We start from the raw sequence: 23,242 nt of genomic DNA, 5'->3' as shown, positions 1-23,242 counted from the left end.
AACTCTTGTACTCGGGCATTTTTAACTAGAGTTAATGAAACAAAAGCACTGCTCTGTCTGGACACTTGGAAAAGAGACTGATGCAATAGCTAATGTTTGGTGCAAAATGCTTCACGCTTAAATTTTATTCTGCCTTTTTTTTTTTCCCATTCCATGTACCTGAGCTTATGTAGTTTGTGTAAAACTAGTTCCTACTGTAATCTTGCTAATAATCTCTTTGCTATTTTCCCTTCTACTTTCTCTCTGTCATTGGAAAAAACAATGCTTGTAACAATCATTGCTAAAACAAATTTCCACATTGGCTATGTCCAAAAATATGTCTTCCACCCTGAGTCCATTTTTTCTGCTAGAAGTAGGAAGCATGCATTGTCATTGGTCCTCTGGAGTCACAAGTGATCATTGAGTTGATAAGCATCCTTTAGTTTATCAAAGTTGACTATACAATGTTACATATAAATTGTTACATATAGGTTGTCCCTTCCTGTCAGATCATACAAGTTCTCCAATGTTTTCCCAAAATCATTGATTAGTCCTTACAGCACAATAGTAATCCATAATAGTCTTCCATAATTTAGCCACTCCTCAATTGATAAGCACTTCCATTTATCAGCTCTTTGTCCTCACAAAAGGTGCTGCTATGAATATTTATGTATATGTGGGTCTCCCCTTTTCCCTTCTGATATAGATCAACCTGTGCTGCTGCTTGATCAAAGGATATGCATTTCTTTAGCACATTAATACTCCTATTACCTTCCTATACTGTACTCTTAATTTGCTTTGCCATTCTTTGATGACCATCCCCTTAATTTACAGTTCTTTGTACAAAAAGCATTTTTTTAAAAGTATATTTAAGAGATACATTATAGGTCCCTTGATATCTTTAGGGGCATAAATAGGCTTAGTAGTATTCATTGGGTCAAAAGGTACATAGAGTTTAGTAACTTGCAGAATGGTTCCAAATTGTTTTCTAGATACAGTAGGTAAATTTGTAGCTATACATTAATAGTGTGCATTAATATTGGTGTGTTAAATAGTGTGACATTCAGATGTGAGTTGGAATGGAATCTCAGTTGCTTTACTTACCTTTTTTCCAATGGAATATATTCTCAGAGCATGTTTTGTTGTGACTCTTGAAGGTTTAGATTTCTATGTTGAAAATTGTTGGTTCATAGCCTTTGAATGTTAAGAATTTTGTCTTTGTCTTTAAGCTTAATGTATTAAGATAATTTTGTTAAGATCCAGATGGCTGTTCCTCTCATTGCTTTTGAGTTTTGGCAGTGGGATTTTAGGCCATCACAGATCAAATCTGGTCTTTTCTTCACTCAGGGCACCATTGGATGGATTGGCCATCCGTTAGTGCTTTCTGAATTTTGCGGGGCCAGACATAAGGTTAATCTGATCTAATAACATGGGATGTTCCTTATCTCATGCTTATAGATGAGACAAACCGATCTTTTAAATAAAAGCTAAGGGGGAAGGCAAGGAATTAGTTTGAACTAAAACCTAGCAGTTAAAACTTAATTTTGGTATAGTTTTATATTACAGTTATGTAAACTTAACTAGATATTTGGGTGGATTTAATTATTTGAAAGGTTGCTTTCTGATTTTCAAAGTGTTTTTTTTTTCCTTTTCAGAATGAAGATAAAAGCATTCACCTACAGCTTTAAAACTAGAAACTGACTATACTTCACCAGAACTAATAAGTACTAAAAATGGATGAATCATCTTGCATATATGAAGCACGAAATATGATAAAATTCCTTAAAATTTGGCCTTGATGGTTAGCAAGGACAAAGATTGTAAATTAGCCAATTTAAAAATAAATAGTATTTGAATTAGTTTGGAACATTTTTGTTTGTATTTTAAGTGGTGGTATAATTATAGCTTATTTATATAATTGAGTTCATAACAACTATGTCTAACTAGGAGAATAGAACTAAATTACTATAAGTAACCATTTTTTCTCTACCATGTCTGAATATGGTGCTCCAAGATAATTGAAGTGTTTATGATATATATACATAAATGTTTATGTACATGACTATTAACATAAGACTTCAGGAATTGCTTTCTTTGTGAGAGATTTACAATGGAAGATTTGCCTAATGTTCTTAACATTAATTTTTTAGAAGGCTATTCATTTAGCCTTTTTGTTTATGGAACCAGAACGGATTTGGATATTCTCAAGAATATTTTGTGTTGAGCTTGAAAATTAAGCTGTATAATACATTTAGTATTAAACATGTTTCTTAAAAATTACTGAATTGCCTTTGTCAGTAATTTTGGGAGTTGGAAAACTAAAAGAAGACTACAAATTAGTAAAAAGTGAAAAAAAGAGAATGAAACTTTGACTTGTGAACTAAAACTGCATTAATGTTCTCCATCAAAATCAGCTTTTTTGTACTTTATTGTCACTGGTAGTTACCATTCCAATTGTTAAGGCTTAAAACTTTGCAAACATTTTCTAAAAAAAAAATCTTGCCTTCTGCCTTAGATTCCATATTATGTGTTGGTTCCAAGGTAAAAGCAATAAGGGCTAGACATTTGGGATTAAGAGGATCATACAACTTGGAATACCAAATTTGAAATCCAGATCCTATGGACTCCAGACCTGTTACTACCATTTACTGAGCCACCTAATTGCTCCAATCTTGAACTTTTTGCCTCTCATGCCCCTTGTCCAATAAATTTTGCTGCTACTTCTTTATAATCTTTACCCCTTAAAATTCAAAATTACAAGGGTCTTAGTTTGTATTTCTTATCCCTTTCAATGTCCTCTGATGGCTATTGCTTACTATATTCCTATTTATAAGGAAATAAAAAAAAAACCTTTTCAACTTTTCTACCAATATGCAGTTGCCATATGACAATATGTACATAGATGAAATCTCTTCTGGAAGTAGTTTAAATAGTTCGCTTTTCACAATAGAATAAAAAACACCTCCGTCTGTCATTTAAAGTCCTCAACAATTTGGTTACAGTTTACAATTTAAGGGACTATTTCATAATAAGAGGCAGCATTCTATTCTTCCAGCTACATTCTATTCTTCCAGCTAAACTTGTTCCTCTTGATTGGACAAAATCTTTGTACCCACACACTAGCACCTATGGCTGAAATGCATGCTTCTTTTCACTTATTTCATATAATTCTTAGGGGTTTTTTTTGTTTTATTTTTCTTTTACCATTACATGTAGTAAATTTCCACTTAAGATTTCTGAAGTTATATGATCCAAATTATGTTCCTTTTCCCCTCCCTGTTCCAGGAGCTTGCAAGCAATTTAATTTGGGTTATATATGTGTTATGCAAAATATACATATTCACTTTAAGTGAAAAATTTTATAAAGCCCAAACCCCCATGCATACTCAAATAGACAAGTGAAAATTTGAATGCTTTCATCTGCATTTCTATTCCAGTAGTTCTTTAAAATCCTTAGTTTCAATGAATGATGAAGTACCTTTTCTAAAAGAATACATGTCTTTATTTTGGATCTAAGTGCTTGCTGTCTCCCTCATTAAATTATATTTACTTGTCTTAGTAAATGCTATGTCCCATACAGCATGTTAACTTCTTGAGGGCAGTTACTGTTTTCCTCGAGGGCCTAGAGCAATACCTTGCACATAGTGGATAATAAAATGAAATCATAGTTGAATTGGAATTTGGGAACAAAAGTTGATAGTCCTAAGATTAACATTTTTTGCATATCGAGATCTTTGGTATAAATACCTGTGGGTTTTTAAATTGATAACTATTTTATAAAGTTTTATTAATAACTAAAGCAAAAGAACTGCCTGATTTCAGCCATGTGGTAGGTCCAAAAAGAGAAAGGGAGGAGTTACAGCCACTTAAAATACCATCACGCAAAATGTGGGGATGTAGGAAAATGGAATTTTGGGAAGTATTAAGGGAATTCTGGGGGATGAAGTCCAAAGGCTCAAAATCTCTATATATACCACAATAAGCTTTTCTCCACAATATTCAAGGCATTTTAAACTTCTTAGAGATCAGCCCCGGTTTAGTTCTGGGTATATAAAACATTGGATATGTGAAACATTTCCTAAATCTGTTTAGTCATCTAAATAACCTTAATTCACTTGCAAAAATGTATTTTTAAAGTCAACTTATAACTGCCTACATGGTTTAAGTGAAATCAACTCAATTTTTTTGGAAATCTACTTCATTTTAATCTTCAAACTTATGTAATTTATTTAACCAACATATTCGGCCATGGGAAACTTCTGTTTTTAAATTTCCCACAAATACCAATTAAAGGAAATTATCCATTAATTTATAAAGTGACAAAAGTACCATGAAAGTACAAATACAACTGATCAGTAATGCGATATTCCATTTCCATCTTGTGTTTTTAAGTCCCAGCTAAAAATACTATTACAAGAAGGCTTTTTCACTTCTTAAATGTTAGTGCCTTCATCATTTCCAGTTTATTCTTTATGTAGCTTGTTTTAGGCTGTTAGATGAAAGGGATAGAGTGTTGGGCCTGGAGTCAGGAAGACTCATCTTCTTGGGTTCAAATCTGACCTTAAATTAGCTGTGTAACCCTAGGCTAATCAGTTAACCTAGCTTGCTTCAATTTCCTCATCTGTAAAATGAGCTGGAAAAGGAAATGGCCTATTACTCCAGTATTTCTGCCAAGGAAACTCCAAATAAATCTTGTTTGTACAGTTTGTGTGTTTTCAATTAGCCTAAGGTTTTTGAGAGCAGAAGCCATTTTTTGCCTTTTTTTTGGTAGTGTTTAGCTCAGTGTTTGGTATGCAGTATTGCTTAATAAATATTTGTTAACTTAGGGAAAAAAGACAAATGTGGCATAAAATTAGAATTTTACTAGTTTAGTTTCTGGAATTTTACCAGGTCTGGATTTTAGTTTGGGCTGAGCCATTGGTTGGCTATGAGATGCAAAGTTACCTAAATGTTCTTCAACTATAAAATTAAAGGGTTATGCTAGATAATCTCCAAGGTCCCTTTTCAGATATTAAATTCTAGGAATTTTCTTACATATGGACATAGAATCTAACTGGAGCGTGTGTGTATATGTGGATATGTTTTGAATTGTGTATGTGGTTTTTAAAAAGTAGTAGTTAAGCCTTGTGCTAATGGGGGGCCATGCTTATTAAGGGAGGTATAGTTCTTGGGAACTTATACAGAACACTTATGATCAGACTTGTAGCACAAGGAGAGCAGAAAGAAAAATTATCATTCTTATTTACCCAAGTGTTAAAACCTTGTGAATGAGGTATATGGGAATGGTAGTATGGGAAGATTATTATATTTGTTGGAATTATATTTCCATTTTTCTTTTCTTAAACCTTTACTTTCTGTCTTAGAATCCATAATAAGCATCAGTTTCAAAGCATTAAAGTAGAAAGGGATAAGTAATTGGTATTAAGTGACATCCAGTCATGCAAGTAGAAAGTATCTGAAGTCACATTTGAACTCTCATATCTCCCGGTCTGGTTCTCTAACCACTAGATCATCTGGCTGGCCCCAGATTGCAATTTTTCTTAAGTGTCTAATTTCATTTTGTTATTTCACAAACTGTTATTGCATAAATTCATTAATATGTTTTCTTCTCATGTCAATCGATGCCAAAGTTCTGTTTTATATATTATATTGATATATATATATATACATACAGAAATATTTATATGGTCTTAAAAAATAGTAGGGATGACCTGCTCTATAAACAAGTTGTTACTTGGCAATCAACCATATAAATAATGTATAGTGCCTTTAAGTCAGGAACATTGGTTGAGGACACAAATAAGCACAGGACAATTTGTTAAAGAATTTAGTAGTGGAAATAGACTGTATAAAACAAAAATACAAGGCAATATTTAACTTCTAAATGAGAGCTTCAGGAGGCCAATAACGAAACAGCTCCTTTCCAGTTTAGGGTAATGCCACTTAGGTAGGTAAAGGCAAGTTAGTATTTAGAGAAACCTTTTTTCCCCCATTTCTTTGCAATTATTCTTTTTTCTTTTTGAAATTTTTATTTAATTAGTCAATTTGGAATATTTTTCTTTGGTTACAAGAATCATGTTCTTTCCCTCCCTTTCCCCCATCCCCTCCCGTAGCCGACGCGCAATTCCACGGACAAACGTTTTAAGAGGATTAAAGAAATAAAAGTAGAAATCAGGGCAGTTAATTTTGAAGAAGACCATTTCGGCTATAGCAGGATATCCGACTGCAGGAAGTACATCAGGTTCAATGGGCATGTGATATTATCCACATACTTTCTTTACGTAAGTAGGCGTGCAGCGCTCAAGTAACGTGGCGCACGCGCAGTACAAAAACCTGGGTTGCGGCTCCAGGGTACTTGGCGCATGCGCAGCGAGGCAGGTGGGCGAGAGTAGGAGGGGCGAGGGAGAAGACATACTCTTCGCGGCTGAGGGAGGGCCTTTTCCCGCTTTTTCTCTAACGGCAGGCTCAAGTAAAGTCTTAATTTTAACTTTTTTTTTTAGTTGGTTTTAAGTCGTCATGAAGTGCTGGAGGCCGCGTTCAAGACCCTCCCACTAAGTCAAGCTCCCCAACCCCCCACCCCACCACCTCAGCGTTCTGCGCGGTCATGGAAGTAGCTCCTTCTGGTGGAAAATCTCAGAGTGGGCCCCCTCTCTCCCCTGCCACCCCAACGGGAGACCTCTCTGGCTGCGGCCTATCGAACTTTAGCTCAGTCTCCCACCCTCACCTGCTGCTCCCCACTCGATTTTTGGGCCTCGCTCCCTCTAGGCACTTCGTAAAAGCTTAATAGGATTCTAGTTCTAGAGTTGGAAGGAGCCTCTGAGGCCTTCTAGCCCAACCTCTAATTTTACAGATTAGAAAAACAGGTCAGACACAGGATCATAGATTTAGAATTGGAAGGAGTTTATAGAGTCCAGCAGCCTTCTCTCACTCCACCCCCAGCCTTTTATGGCATCCCCTCCCAATTCTCTAATGGTGGGGAAACTTAAGGAAGGTTGTGACTTGCTCCAGGTCTCCCAGGTAGTTAATATCGGACATGAATTTGATTAAACTCAGGTCCCCTGGTCCTTTCACTCTACCATGTTTTATGAATTGAACTGAAAATTAGGCTGCATATTTACAATGACTCAGTCATTACAGCAAATACTAGTAGCTCCCATGAAACCATGCCAGATAATGAGGACATTTGGGCTATAAATTGCTTGGGAGAGGATGCTTGATGTCTGCTACTTGGTTGAACCAAGCATTAGTTATAGCAAAATTTATTAAGTTTCTCATTAAAATAAATAAAACCAAAAAACACTTCAGTCAGTGTAGTGTTGTAGTTTCGGAATGGAGTAGGGGCAGAGTGTCTAACCTTAACTGGGATTGCCATTTAAGAACAAAGAAAACTAAGCTATAAGATTGGTGGATAAGTAGTAATTAACTTTGGGATAAAATACCAGTCATGTAAGTTAAAAAGCAGGCAACTATCCTCTCAACTCTGCTACTGAACATCTGTATAGTCTCTGGGCCCCACTTTACCCATTAGGAAAAAGGGGGAACAGGATTCAAATTGGAAGATACCTAGAGATCATCTAGTTCATCTTCTCATTTTATGTAAAAGAAAGCAGAGGCCCTGACTTCAAACTCCTATTTCAATGCTTATGGTCTATGCTTCTAGATATTTTGTCTTTTCCTATTTGTAAATGATTGTCTGTGCCCACAGCATTGTTGTCCAATTTAAAAGCTAAATTTTTTTAAGTTTCACTGTCAATATCTGTTTTTCAAAATTTAATGTGTTTTATTTGAATAAAGAAATCATATCTGGTGATGATAAAAATCAGCTAATCCAGTAGTGTTGCATTTTTTTTTATGATGTGCAGCAATCAATCAGATTAATTTTCAGGGTAAAATGGTATCAGATGGCTAACACTGACAGAATTTGGACTGGTTGGGATTATAGTTCTAGCTTAACTGCTACATAGCTACATGATCTTGGGCATGACAATATTTCTGAAACACAGTTTTGTCATCTGTAAAATAACAGGTCTGAACTAGATGATCTTTTAAGATCTCTTTCTACTTTACATTCAGGATATCATCATCTCTACAGTGTCATCTTGCTCTAGAATTAACATTCTAGAGCCATATGTGGATGTTCAAGGAGATTGATGTTAAATACTTTTAAAGTAACAGCAAATATTTCAAAATAAATTCTGAATGTGTACTTGTGTTAAAGTCTTGCTTGGACTGAAATCTATACTTGATGATCTCTTTTTCTTTCTTTAAATCCTTATCTTCTATCTTAGAATCAATACTATATATTGGTTCCAAGGCAGAAGAGTGGTAAGGGCTAGCTAGTCAATGGGGGTTAAGTGACTTGCCCAGGGTCATGTAGATAGTAAATGTCTGAGGTCACATTTGAAACCTGGATCTCCTGTCTCTAGGTCTGACTATCAATCCACTGACCCATCTGGCTGTTCCCTTTATAATTTTTTGATATGTGCCCCTTTTGAGAAACTGAATTCTAAATATCTTACCAAATAATAAGAAATGAAACATTTGTTGTGGGTACCCAGGAAGAATACTTTATAAATCTTTTTAGTTGAGTATGTACATGTGCATATTTGTATGTGTGTCTCCTGGATGGAATTATTGGTTGCTTCATGGCATATGATATAGAAGAAAGAGAAGTGAACAAGCATTCACTAAATGCTAGCTATGTTCCAGGAATTGTGCAAAATATTTCATGTGATCTGCTGAGGAAACCTGTGAGGTGCTATTCTTATCCTCATATTACAGCTGGGAAAACAGGCAGAAGATAAGTGACTTGCCCAGGGTCATGCAATTGGTAAGTTTCTGAGGCTGGATGTGAATTCAGGTTCATCTTGACAGTAGGCCTATCTTTCTAAGTGTGTCATCCAGTCACAGAAAAAAAGGTAGAATTTGAAGTTATCGTAACTGGGTTGGAATCCCATTTCTGCTACTTAGTACTTGTGTAACCTTGGGTAAATCACTTAACCTGTCTGGGTCTCAGTTTCCTCATTTAAAAAATTGGGGATTAATTAAAATGAGATAGTTTCTAATTTTCTTCCAGATCTAAAGCTAGTACTCTGTGATAAAACACATTCTAGTAGAAATAGAAGGGAGCTGAGATCTTCTAATCTATATTTCACAGATGAAGAAATTGAGGCCAGGAATGATAAATTGATATTAAAAATATAGATAATTAGTTGCAGAACCCAGTCTCTTATCTTTCAATTCAATATGCTTTCTGTTATAAGAGTTTTCCGAGAGTAGTACTGTTTTACAATTTTTTTCCCCCATCCTCCCTTTGTAGATAGAGGAAACTCAATGTTGATTGCCATGAAAAGTACCAAGTGGCCTTGTTAGTCTTATCCCTTCTTCTATTTTCTTGACTTTAAAGTTTAATTGCTTATCTCATTTGATTCCTCCTTAGAATTCCTTTTGGCATTTTGGAGCCTTGAGAGAATCATTGTCACTACTGAAATGTCTATATGTGAAGATATGCTGCTCTGTAATTATCGCAAGTGTCGTATCAGGCTCTCTGGCTATGCATGGGTAACTGCCTGCTCACACATCTTCTGTGACCAGCATGGCAGTGGTGAGTTCAGTCGGTCTCCAGCTGTCTGCCCAGCCTGCAATAGTACCCTTTCTGGTAAGCTAGACATTGTTCGAACAGAGCTCAGTCCCACAGAGGAATACAAAGCCATGGTATTGGCAGGATTGAGACCAGAAATTGTTTTGGACATTAGTTCTCGAGCACTGGCCTTTTGGACATATCAGGTAAATGTGGCTAAGTTACCCTCCCTTTATAGAGATTATGACTTGAGCTATCTGTGAGTGCTTTCCTGTTTGCTAATTAATGTATACATTTCTTCTTCTTTGTTTAAATTATGAACTTTTTAAGGACTACTTTTTTATTTTGAAATGCTACTATATACTTTTGAGCATGTTATTATGTACTATGTATGTATGTATTTAGAGTACAACTATCCAGATATTTTTTATGATGATGTCTGCACATTTCATAACAATATGAAATAATATCACCACCATATACAGGTATAATGTAATAAAAAAAGAATAATGTATTATCTTAGTAGGGGTGAATGAAATCTGGTAAATCTGTAATGATAAATATGAGATGTAAAAGAATATGGGATTATTCTCTGATTTACAAAAACAAAGTGTGATGGAGCAATAAAGATTTTTTTTAATGGCCAAAGAGAATCAGTAAGGAGAAATGGCTTGATTATTTTGCAATTATAATAAAGCAGCAGATCTGTGAATCCACATTTTTTATTTTTGAAATGTAAACAAATTAAATTAGCCTTATTTTAAGAACTGTAATCAGAAATCCTGATAGATCTTGTGAGTTAGGTAAACACTCTAGCTCCATTTTTACAAAAGGGGTGCTAAGGCACAAAAAAAGACAACAACATGACCATGAGATAACACGTCTTGTGTCAAACAGACTTTATATGCAAAATACTTCATATGCAAAATTTTTCCAGATTTTGAATATGTAGCATTGGGTATTGGCAGAAAATAGCAAATGATATAATATGTAGTAGACAACATTAAATAAATAGACAGTGAAAAGAACAGGACTAAAAATCAGAGAACCTTTCAGTCTTGTGCTGAAATGTTTAAAAAATATCCAAGTACAAACCTGGTTTCTATGAATGTCACAGAAAAGGAATTCTTAATTTTTGTCATGATGATAGAGTGAGTGGTCTCCTAAGGCAAGCAAACCCATCAGTGAGAGTAGAATGATTATAGAAGAACAAAAAAAAAATGCTGAGAGAGAACAAATATCAGAACAAAATCAAGGAATATAAAGATGGAAGAAGGTTTAAGATTTCTTTAAAAACAACAAACAGACAGATGGAGGGAAAAGCTTGATGAAACAATCTCGAATCATTTGTCTTAAAGAAAAGAAAAAAATTTGGTTGAATACCTTAAGGAATATATTTGTAATTTCATTAGTTAAAGGTAAGTTCCAGGTGAGGACCCCCACCCTCTTTTTAAAAACCCTTACCTTCTGTTTTAGCATACATACTTAGTATTGGTTTTAAGGCAGACAAGCCTTAAGAGCCAAGTAATTGAAGTTATGTGACACAGCTAGGAAGAGTCTGAGGCTATATTTGAATCCAGGACTATTTGTGTCCAGGCTTGGCTCTCTACTGAACCATCTAGCTGCCCCTGGAAACTCTTTTTACTAATGAAAGTTGGCACTTTTTTAATGGAGTTGCCTAGGATAATGAAAGGTTATGTTTCCAAAGTCACTGTATGTGTCTGTATTGGGACTTAACCAGATCCTCCTTGTTCAGAGTCATGCTTTCCATAGACCATAATACACTGCTTCTCACCTAAATACCATCTTCCAATAAATTATTGCTACTTACTGAAAATAGTGGAAACAAGACCAAGTGCAAATCCATAGGGTTCTTTGTTGGCTTCCTTTTGAAATTGGAGTTCATCTCACCCAGGTATTTAGTTGTAAAGTTGCAGAGCTTTATGTTTAAGGAGAGAGTCTTTTATATACCTAGGAGAAAACATTTATACAGACACACATATATATGCATTAGTGTGAATTACATAAATCCATTCAACAAGGACCAAAAATTAAGGAGAAGATTAACATAAAATATGCTGAAAAGCAAGAGAATTTGATTTTCAATCCAAGGTTACTTATTCTGCAAAACTGAGCATACTGAATGAGGGGAACAAGGGAACATATGATTCTTCAATGAGATTAGCCCCTTCCCCCCCCCAAAAAAATACCCTCACAAAACTTTTTTATTTTTAAACCCTTACCTTCCGTCTTGGAGTCAATACTCCAAGAGAAGAGTGGTGGTAAGGGCTAGGCAATGGGGGTCAAGTGACTTGCCCAGGGTCACACAGCTAGGAAGTTGCTGAGGTTAGATTTGAACCTAGGACCTCCCGTCTCTAGGCCTGGTTCTCAGTCCACTGAGCTACCCAGCTAGCCCCCCCCCCTCAAAAAAAAAACTTTTAAATATTTCATGATGAGAAATACAGAGCCAAGAATGTGCTTTGCTATGGTAGTTTTGGATATTAATTGCTTTTTTTAAATGATGAAACTCATGTTTTTACTAATAGTTTGGCATCTTCCTCTTTGTCAGATATCTTGAGAATCATTTTGAAAATTCTGTTGTTTCTAGTTCAGGTTTCCCTTTGTATACTTTGGTTCAGTTTTTTTTTTTGCCATCTTGATTTTCTTTAGGACCATTTCTATTTCTTCATAAAGTATTTTGGAGATTGAAAAGTTAGAGTCCAACTGTCATTAATGGAGAAAATAATTTGTTGTGGATCATAACTTATCCTTTCCATTTATTTGTGGTCCTCCTCCTAATCTAGTCCTTCAGTGTTTTAAAAGAAGATCTGACTTAATTGATTTTTATTCTAAACTTACTATAAATGAATTTTTCCCATCATTGCTTCTTATTATGTTTTTTAAAATGCCTTTGCTCATAATTTTTCCCTGTTCTCCTACTTGAGTTCTTTTTTTTTCTGCCAGATTTTACAATCAATTTATGCTCTAAACTAGGTTTTAGCCTTTATTGATATAGCTCTCTGCTTGGCAAGGAAACCAACCCAAGTTCCTCATCTCTAAAATGGATGAGTTGTTCTAATTGTCTTCTGAGGCCCCTTTCAGTGCTAGATCAGTGAATTCATGAGCTACTTTTAAGGAATAATATTAGTCTCTTTGGATATCATTTTCTTTATATATTTCCCACTTTCAGCTTCAACAGCTTTAAAAAAAGAATAACATGTTAGAATTGCCTCAATTGCATGATCTTTTGTCTTGTTTTCATTCTATTTTGGCATTGATTTTGAAGTTTTTTCAAACCAGTCAGGGGTCTATTGATACATAGGTAGCTCATTTGGAAATAATTCCTACATCTGTTAGCTCATAATTTCCTATTAGAATATAGTTACTCTCATTGTTTATGGTGATTTTATTAGTTTTTTTTTCATGTACAGAATTTGATAATTTTTTTCTTGGAGAAAATATTCATCAGTGTATAGGCACAAGGCACAAGGTATCATCTCTAAACCTGTGGGCTTTTGTATTTCTTACTTTGAAACATGTTTTCTCATATAATTTCCTCCATCTTCTCCATACCCTACCTTTGTGTTAAGGTTACTATGTATTAAGGAATATATTTATTTATTTTGGAAAATGTTATTAAATCTTTCTTAGAATCAATATCCCTTGTTGTTTGGGACAGATTTTGGTGCATAAGATGTTATTATATAATACTCCACAATGATCTTTCTATTTATGCTTATCATGAATAGTGCAAGATAAAATGACCAAAGTGTCCTATGCAATGGTATTTTTTTCTTGCATTTGGATACATAAGACAAAAATCTGTCAGCTCCTTCATTAGCTTCTTCAAGGAAAACTTGTGCTATCTTTCCATTTACTTAAATTTTTTCTTCTGTTTTAATTTATAGTGAGAATGTCATTGTTGATATGATTTACTTCTTTTATTTCTAAGCCCACTCTGATTTCTGGACAAAGATCTTATATTTAGATGTTAACAGTGAAGTTATTAGTATTTTAGACATTCTAAAAACTCTGTGATTCATAGCAGCATTGGCTCTCTTTTCTGCCACTATCATTGTAGAAGAAAAGTGAGGGTCCACATAGGACCATGGACTATTTTTTTTTTATTCTATTTCATGTGTTTCCTTGACAAAAGTATTTCTCATCAAATGGATAGCCTTCTGGTTAGTAATGAGTATCTCCATACTTAACTAGTTTGGTTCACAAAACGGAGTTATATGATCAAAATCAAAGTCTTTTGTCTTATGCCCTTTAAAATAATAAATTCAAAATGAATAAATGAACTAAATGTAAAATATCACTATTAAAAGTGAAAGAACAATGAAAAGTTATACCTCCCACAACTGTGGCTTGGGGATGAATTTCTAGCCTACCAAAACATAGAAAATGATACAAAAAACTAAATGGATTATTTTTCTATGTAAAATAAAAAGCTTTTAGAGAAATAAATGAATTTTTACTAGTGACCAGAACAAAAGATAAGAACTAGGAAAAGACCTTTATACATATAATTTTGATAAATCTGACTTGTACAATCTATGGAGAATAGACATATAAGATTAAATATCATTCCCCAATTAATAAGTGATTAATGATTATGAACAAAGGAAGAAAACAAACTTTAAATAATCCTATTCAAAATGCTCAAAATTGTTGCTGAGAGAAATGAAAATTGAAACATTGAAACATGAGATATTACTTCACATATTTAGACTGGCAAAAATAGCAAAATTCAATGTTACTTCTGCTACAGAAGTAATTGCACTAATTCATTGCTGGTAAAAATGTGAATAGGCTCAATCATTTCCAAAAAGATTATGAAATTATGTGAGAAAAGTTAGAAAATTGTCTAGGCTCTTTGACCCTTTTACCTTTAATTGAGTTTATACCCCAAATCAATAAGGTTATTGACCAGAAAAGACCTATCTACATGAAAGTATTCTTATCCATTTTTACTACTAAAAATTAGAAACAATCTGATCGTCCAATAATTGAAAAATACCCAAACAAATTGAGGTATATGAATTTAATGGACTAGCACTATACCATAAAAGATGAGTTCATAGAAATAGATAAAGATTTGTATAAAGTGATGCTGATAGGCAGGTAGGTGGATAGAGAGCTAGGCTTAGAAACAGGAGGTACTGGTTTCAAATATGGCCCCAGACACTTCTTAGCTGTGTGATCCTGGGCAAATCACTTAACCCTCGTTGCTTAGTCCTTGCTGTTCTTCTACCTTGGAGCCAATACTTGTTGCTCTTGCTTCTAAGATAAAAGTATATACATTCCACACAACCGTGGCATGGTGCTGAAGTCTACCAAAATGTAGACAATGCTATAAAAAACTAAAAGGACTTAAAAAAATTAATTAAGAATATTTTTCCATGGTTACATGATTCATGTTCTTTCCCTCCTCTCTTCCCTCCTCCCTCCCTGAGCTGACAAGCAATTCCAACATGTATCGTTGTTCAAAACCCATTTCCTAAATGGACTATTTTTAGAAGGTAAGGGTTTTAAAAAAAAAGTGATGCAGAGCAAAAAAAGCAGAACCAAAAGAATAATACATATACTCTTTTTAGGTTGTTTTACTTAACTTTCTTTAGGAATTGCACAACTGAGGGAAATTTAATTGGAAACAAATTAAAGTCTGCTAGGGGTTTGTATGGTATATTGAAACATAAGTTATGAATGAAAAAAATTTTCAGAGAAAAACAGAACTATTTGTTTTTTCAAAAAGTAACAACTAGGAAAATATGACATTGGCCAAGGTTAGACTTATGAAAAACTAACCATGCCTTAACTTAATTCTAGTGGTTAAAGTTATTAACAATATCTTTCTTTGAGCATGTCTTTATTTCTCTTTGTCACTTGAGCAAACTTTTACAACATATTAATGATGGTAACATTTTCACTTTTTACTTTAATAACTTTTCCCTTTCTCTTTTTGAATAGGTGCATCAAGAGCGCCTTTATCAAGAATATAATTTTAGCAAGGCTGAGGGCCATCTGAAACAGATGGAGAAGGTATATACACAACAAATCCAGAGTAAGGATGTGGAACTGACTTCTATGAAAGGGGAAGTTACCTCCATGAAGAAAGTATTGGAGGAATACAAGAAAAAATTCAGCGACATTTCTGAAAAACTCATGGAGCGCAATCGCCAATACCAGAAACTTCAGGGTCTGTATGATAGCCTCAGGTTACGAAACATTGCTTTTGCCAACCATGAAGGAGTCCTGGAACCATCCATGATTTCTCAGCCAGCTGCTTTTGGCTTCCCAACAGGTAAGGATGTTTGTGTGTGATGATGATCTATGCCTACCCTTTAAACCAGCAGTTATATAATGAAGGTCAAGAAAGTAATTTTAGTTTCTTAATAACAAAATAGCCAAGTAATTGCTTTCCCTCTTTTTAGGAATTTTAGTGATAGAACTAGAAGTACTCAAGTCTTTTCCTGTGTTTTACCCAAACTGATGTACTGGTCTTAAGTGTTTAGTAGACCTTTATTACATATAGGCTAGCTTAATTGAAGAGTTAATATCTGTAGCTGATCAGACTTCTTTTAAGCAAAAGGGTAGTATCTGGTTTCCAAGTGTTAAGAAACCATTGACTGTGTATTTCAAAGTTTCTTCCAAGACATTTCCATTATAAATCATCACAAGCCTCCTGAAGAAAATTCTCTAGCCTCTTCCTCATGTGAAATTGCAACAGTGGCTGGCACTCTGTGTATGCTTTTAAGGACAGAGCTCAATGATTAGGCCCTTGTACATGTACAATGAGCCTAATAGTACTTCAGTGGAATCTGAATCTTATGAGTGCAGTTATATCCTTCAATGGTGCAGATCTCAATACACCCATATCTTCTCATACTTGTTTTTAAGTCCTACTCATGGGGTTTACCTAATATTATTAAGGCTTCCCCTCAAGGTGTTCTGATGTTACTTGGGAACTCCTCTAGTAGGTGGCATATGGGTTGCCTTTTCACCTTTTGGGGGTAGCAATTACATCTTTGATATTTTTTTTCTAATTTTTCATTATCTTTCCCTCTTTCAGATATTTTGAGAATTCTTCCCATAATTAAATCACCTCCAGCACAGGTCTCTTCTTAGCATATATGGAGTTTGGTTTATCTGATCTCCACTTTATCATTTTTGTTTTCTTTAATGCATTTTTACTCTCTTATAAAACACATTGGCAGTTGTGTTAAGAATAAAGACAATTTTTGCTTTTAAGTGGACCATTCTGCAGGCTTCTACATGAAGTAATTTTTTTTCCCCATTTGAATAAGTTTACTTAGTCAATTTAGAACATTATTCCTTGGTTACAATAATCACATTATTTTCCTCCTTCCCCTCTACCCACTCTTCCCGCAGCCAACTTGCAATTTCATTGGGTATTACATGTGTCCTTGATCATAACCCATTTCCATGTTGTTGTTTGCAGTAGGATGTTCATTTAGAGTCTTCATCCCCAACCATATCCCTTCGACCCATGTATTCAAGAACTTGTTTTTCTTTGGTGTTTTTACTCCCACTGTGTTTCCTCTGGATGTGGATAGTTGTTTTTCTCATAGGTTCCTCCAAGTTGTTCAGGGTCATTGTATATAAAGTAATTTTTATGAAATATGAATGAGGCAAATTTAGGGTTAGAGTTGGAGTCAGAGGGTTAGGGTTAGGGTTTAGGGTTATAGTTTGCCCCTACTCATCTACTTTATTTAGCCTATATAATAAAGTCACACACAAAATAATACCTTTATGAAAGCCATGTTGTACTAAAATTGTTGTTCAGTGGTTTCAGTCTGTGGTAGAGACTCTCTCCACAGTCTTGGTTCTTTCATCTTACTCTCTTTCTTCAAGTCTCTACCATAGTCATATCCTACTCTTTATGATCCCATTTAATATTTTTTTTGGCAAAGATACTGGAGTGGTTTGCTATTTCCCTCTCCAGTTCATAGATGAGGAAACTTAGACAAACAGGGTTAAGTGACTTGCCCAGGGTCACACAACCATTAAATTCCATACAATAATAAAATTATGAAATGAAATGTAAAGTTGATGATAAAATATACACAGTACTGTAAAGTAAAATTAACATAGTTGTCCAGTATGTTGTCCCTTCCCTATCTATTGCATCTAGCCTTTATCACTGGTGGTTGGCTAAAATTTCTTTCATAGTTCTTTATATAAAGTCAAATTTGCATGATTCAGATTTATGTAAAGTGAGAACTATAAATATGGTGGCTAGACTAACTCAGAGAGAAGAGTTTGTTGTAGAAATCTTGATAGATCTTTTACATTTTTCATCTTTATGTTGTTTTTCCTGCTTTCTTATTAAATTCTCTTAGGATAATATGGTTTAATTAGTTCTCATAATATACTTTTATAAACTTATTTTTTCTACCATCCCTTCTATTGATTTATGACACAATAGTGCCTGTGATCTTCTACCCTCTTCCTTTCTAAGGATTTGTAAATGATTTTATAGTTTAAACTAGTGTTGCCTTTTTCATGCTCTTTCTCTTTAGCAAGGAGATCAAGTTTTTGTTAGTTGAATTTGTTTCTAGTTTCATTTAGCCTCCTTAGAGGCAATTTCTTTACATTGGTTAAATTTCCATAAGATATGATGGTAGTCAGTTTGGTGTAATATTTCACATTTTTCAGTGTCAGCAGCTCTTAAAAGCTGTGTAGAGTGAGATGATTTTAGTTGCATTCCATATTTCTTCCTATTTTATTCTTATATTCATTTTGATTTTTGTTCTAATAAGCTGATGGTCTAACTATAGCTATGCAACTAATCCAGAAATGATTATCAATTAGCAATAAGTTTTTCCTTCTTTTTTTGATATAGTAAATGTCATTGTTTTTTGGTAATATTAGTAGGTATTTACCATGTGTATCACCTCCTAACTTTCTTGAATCAAATATGTCTAGGGATGGCATTTCTGTGTAGTCTGCCAAGTATTAGTTTCTTTTATTTCTGAAAATTGTACTATATTTGTCATTGTATTTTTATTCATCTTACCCATGCTAATCTATGCAATAAAGCCACTAAATATATTTTGAAAAATTTGTAGCTTCTGACTTAGAATTAGTATTATGTATTAGTTCCAAGGCAGAAGAGTAGTAAGGGTAAGGCAATGGGGTTAAGTGACTTGCCTAGGGTTATACAGGCAGTGTTTGAGACCATATTTGAATGCAGGACCTCCCATTTCTAGCCTCACTTTCAATCCACTGAGTCATCTAGCCCCCTGAAGTCATTTAATATTAACATGATTTAATTTGGAAGTCTTACCAGGTTCTTTGTAGAATTTTTCCACCTCTTTGCCCTCTACAATAGTTGTTAGTATGTAAGCTATAATTATCTTTATGGTAGTCTCTTTTGCTTATAAGCTTGTCATTAGCACTGCAAGAGAAAATAAATACATGCTATATGAAATGCCTTGTTATCTTTTCTCATGTGATAAAATCAGTTTTATTTATTTCTTTTTTATTCTCCTGTGTGCTATCCTTCCATTTAACTTCAATGTTCTTTTTATTTGTTTTGTTTCACTTATAATGAGAATGTCAAAATTGCTATGATAATAGAATATATTCTTATTGGCCACTGGACAAATATTTCACATTTAGAGTGCAAAAGTAAATATTTAACTTGTAAGCTAAAACTACTGCAAAACTTTTCATCCTTTGACAAACCTCCTATGACAACTCTTCTTCTCAGCTGAGTACCTTGTCTCAAACTTCACCAAAAATTTGAGGCCATTTGCTGAGAGCTCCTTCTCCCTTCTTCCTTTTCTCACATCACCTTGCTGCCTTATAGTAACTACTTCACCCCTGCCTCACATAAAGAGGTTACCCTTCTTGCCAATGCGTCCTATATGTATACTTGAACTCATTCTGACCCATATTCTTTAGCAGATTCTTCTCTCATTACCACTCTGTTACTAATCTTATGTCTCTTGCCTCTACTGACTGCTTCAGTGCTGTCTATATACATGCTTATATTTCCCCATCCTTAAAAAATCCTCTTAACTCAACCATCCATGCTAACTATTGTCTTATATCTTTCATCCCTTTAATGACCAAACTCCTTGAGAAAGCCGTCTACAATACTTGGCTCCACTTCCTCTCCTATTACTCTCCTTTGTGCTATCTATAACCTTGCTTCTAAACCTTATCATTCAACTAAAATTGTTCTCTCTAAAGTTACAAATGATTTCCTAATTGTCATATCTAAAGTCTTTTTCTTAATCCTTATTCTTCTTGACTGCTGCAGCCTTCAACACTATCACTGTCTTCTTCTGGATACTTTCTCTTCTCTCATTTTTAGGATATTGATCTCCATTGGTTCTTTTACCTGATTGACCACTCTTTTTCAGTTTCCTTTCCTGGATCTTTCTCCAGGACACATCCAGTCCTCAAGAGTCTGTCCTATGCCCTCTTCTTTGTCTATACTATCTTGTTTGTGATTTCATCTACTATGATTTCAAATGTCCTTTCTATTCAGATGATTCTCAGATCTATTTATCTAGCCCTTCTTTCTTGACCTCCAGTCTTGCATTAACACCTGCCTAATGGACATCTCAATTTGTATGTTTCATAAATATATAAAACTCAACATGTCCATAACGGAATGAATTGTTTTTCTCTTTAATTCCTTTTTTTCTTCTGAACTTCCCTATTACCCACTTCCTGCCTCTCACTCAGGTTCAAAACCTTACTGTCATTTCTGATACTATTCATATAACCATTCTTTTGTAAGTCTTAAATCTCTACCTTCACAGCATTTCTCATATACATCCCCTTCTTTCCTTTCACACAGCAGCCATCTTGGTGTATGGCTCTTATCACCTTATGCCTAGAATATTGCAATAGCTTTCTGGTTGCAATAGCCCTACCTCAAAGTCTCTTCCTACTCCAGGTTGTCCTTTACTCAGCTGCTAGAGTGGTCTTCCTAAAATGTAGATCTGACCATGTTACACTCATACTCAGTAAAAGTCTAGTGGCTCTCTCTTACCTTCAGGATCAAATATAAAATTTTCTGTTTACCTTGTCAAACTTGCAATCTTTTTTTTTTAAACCCTTACCTTCTATCTTTGAGTCAATACTGTGTATTGGCTCCAAGGCAGAAGAGTGGTAAGGGCTAGGCAATGGGGGTCAAGTGACTTGCCCAGGGTCACACAGCTAGGAAGTGTCTGAGGTCAAATTTGAACCCAGGACCTCCAATCTCTAGGCCTGACTCTCAATCCACCGAGCTACCCAGTTGCCCCCTTGCAACCTTTCTGTCTTGCTTGTCTTCTTGTTAGTCCCTTCCACATATGCTATTGTCTCACTGTGCCGACCTACTTGCTGAGAGATTGAACAGGACACTCCCATATTTTGTTGCTCCTCGTCTCCACTTCCTGCTTTTCCTGGTTTCTTTCAAGACAGTTCAAATTCCATATTCTGCAAAAGACCTTTCCCAGACCCCTCCTACCACTGCTTGTGCCTTCTTTTTGAGATTACCTCCCATTTACCACACATACATGCACATCTTGTATGTAGCATATTGCCTCTCTGAATAACATTTTTGTTCCCTTTAGTCATGGACTGTGTTTTTGTCTTTCTTTTTATCCCCTGTGCTTAGCAGAAGGCCTGGCAAATAGTAAATGCTTATAAAATGATTGTTGATAATATGGTATGATTCTGAGTACCCTTTGCCCTAAGCAGCACTGGAATAAGGCTAATTTTGTGTTTTTCTTGGTTTCTTTGGTTGCTGTAGCTAAAAAATTCATTACTAAGTGGCTATCCCTTTGGTGAAGTTAGTTCTCAGAAAATGATTTGTTTTCAGAACTAGCTATAAATGAGAAATTTTAATAGAATTTCTGTTAGGGGGAATATTTTCAATAAAGACAAAAAAGACAAAATTAACTGGAATCTAACCAGAACACTTAATCAACTCATTTCATTTTCTTCTTGAAAGGACCTTATAGTAGAATATAACATATCAGATGCTGAAAACAAAGTTACAACTTGCATGGGATGTTTTGTGATCTGTATATTTTGGCTCTGTCTTCTCTGTCATCTACAGAGAATGTATGTTGAGGGATGATGCCCAGAATATTAAGCACCTTTAAGAACCCGAATCATCTAAGAAAAAATGTGATTTACAAATACATTAAACATCCACTATAATCAAGGCACTATTCTGAAGGAAAATGGTGAAAGTTATAAGGATTCCCTTTTAGCTCTGTAATTCTGTGATAATCATAAGTACATTCTAGTTCTACCTCAAACTCATGTACTTTTCCAGACCCACTTTTGATAGGGGATGGGTAGGAATAAGGAAAGATAGCCATGACAGAACAACTAAACAGAAATGTATATCAGGCCCTTTGGTGGTGATTACAGACCTTTTTACCATTCTCAGGATTATATTTTAATTTTCAGAGGACTGAGTTTCAGGATTCAGTAAACAATGTTTACAAAATGCCCATTAGCTATGTTATTGTTAGAGATCTGTGAAGAAATAGGTAGCTAAAAAATTGTGTTCTGTTCTTTCTTTCTCTCCAGGGAATACTACCAAGTTTCCTGTGGATATGACACCAGTTCGAAACTGGGGCGGTGGGGATGGAGACTTCCAGTTCAGACCATTTTTTGTGGGTTCTCCTACAGCAGCTGAACCTAGCAATAGCTTTTTTAGTTTTGCTTCTCCCAGTCATGAAGCAGAGCCACAGCCAGGTGGTAGCAGAGCCTTTAAAGTAAAAAGAATGTAGCTCATTTTGGAAACAGGGCAAAGTGAGAAAGAGGGAAAGTTATAATTATGCCTGCCTACCATGCCTCATTTTTAAAAGTTGAATTCACTAAGAATTTAGTTTGCTTTCTTGCTTGTCTCTTGTGGTTTTCAACAGTAAATGGATCCTGGTTATGGTGTAGCCATTCTTATGGCAAGTGTTGTTGCTCATTCATTCCTGAGGTTATTAGTTCCCTTGTGCTATTACTTCTATAGAGTTTGCTGCTTGCTTTGAAAAACTTAGTGAGGAAGGAAATTGGCTTTGGACTCTGGTTTTATTTTTTTTTGCCTGTCTATATTATTTTGAATAATGAATACACTGTTTTATTCAACTCAGTTTGATTGTGAACTTTTGCTTATTTGTGATCAGTAGTATTCAGATGAATGTGAGAATATGTTGGCATTTAAAGAAATATTTAGCTTATTGTAACCATCTGACTTGTATGGCCACATATTGCAGTATCCATAAAGTATTTTAATATTAGAATATCTGTGTGTAGATATGTGAACAGTGTAACTTCTTTAAGTGTGTATATATATATTTACCTGTGTATGTAGGTTGTAGTATTTGTGTATATGTATGCATTTTATTTTATAGTTGCATCTTTGTTATATTTTTATATATGTATATTTAACTTGGGAAATATGATATGAATCTATGATCAGATGCTTTTGGCATATTTTTGTATTTATGTGTGCCTGTTGATAATTTTATGTTTATGTGTCACCGTGTCAGCATGTATTTGGAGTATATTCATTCATGAATAAATGAACATCTTAGCGCATTGGCATTTGTTTGTCAAGTCTAATTGAAAATTAATCAGACTTTAAAAAAATGAGTGATAAGGATTATTATTTCCTTAAGTTGGCTATTAGATATTCATTTCAATATG

The 23,242-nt window shown here is 34.6% G+C and overlaps 1 protein-coding gene and 1 non-coding gene across 2 annotated transcripts; both read left to right on the top strand.

The window, feature by feature from the left end:
• Window positions 1-1,240: 1,240 nt before the first annotated feature.
• On the top strand, window positions 1,241-1,388 carry LOC130456760 (small nucleolar RNA SNORA79). Its single transcript, XR_008915803.1, has one exon. It is a non-coding gene; the product is annotated as a small nucleolar RNA SNORA79 (small nucleolar RNA).
• Window positions 1,389-5,702: 4,314 nt separating this feature from the next.
• CCNB1IP1 (cyclin B1 interacting protein 1) lies at window positions 5,703-23,134 on the top strand. Its single transcript, XM_001368551.5, has 4 exons — window positions 5,703-6,448; window positions 9,419-9,765; window positions 15,533-15,866; window positions 22,130-23,134. The coding sequence occupies exons 2-4, from the start codon at window positions 9,469-9,471 to the stop codon at window positions 22,330-22,332; spliced, it is 834 nt and encodes a 277-aa protein (XP_001368588.1). The 5' UTR covers window positions 5,703-6,448; window positions 9,419-9,468; the 3' UTR covers window positions 22,333-23,134.
• The last annotated feature ends 108 nt before the right edge of the window (window positions 23,135-23,242 follow it).

The sequence above is a fragment of the Monodelphis domestica genome, chromosome 1 (assembly GCF_027887165.1).
Source record: "Monodelphis domestica isolate mMonDom1 chromosome 1, mMonDom1.pri, whole genome shotgun sequence".
NCBI lineage: Eukaryota > Metazoa > Chordata > Mammalia > Didelphimorphia > Didelphidae > Monodelphis > Monodelphis domestica.
The sequence above is the reverse complement of the archived record's forward strand: the minus strand, read 5'-3'. Positions and strand labels throughout refer to the sequence as shown.

What these genes read in the sequence shown, in the direction of transcription:
- CCNB1IP1 (XM_001368551.5), top strand. Translation starts at nt 9,469, where the DNA reads ATGTCTATATGTGAAGATATGCTGCTCTGTAATTATCGCAAGTGTCGT. An exon ending in TGGCCTTTTGGACATATCAG is followed by an intron (nt 9,766 to 15,532) that starts GTAAATGTGGCT and finishes CTTTTTGAATAG; the next exon opens with GTGCATCAAGAGCGCCTTTA. An exon ending in TGCTTTTGGCTTCCCAACAG is followed by an intron (nt 15,867 to 22,129) that starts GTAAGGATGTTT and finishes CTTTCTCTCCAG; the next exon opens with GGAATACTACCAAGTTTCCT.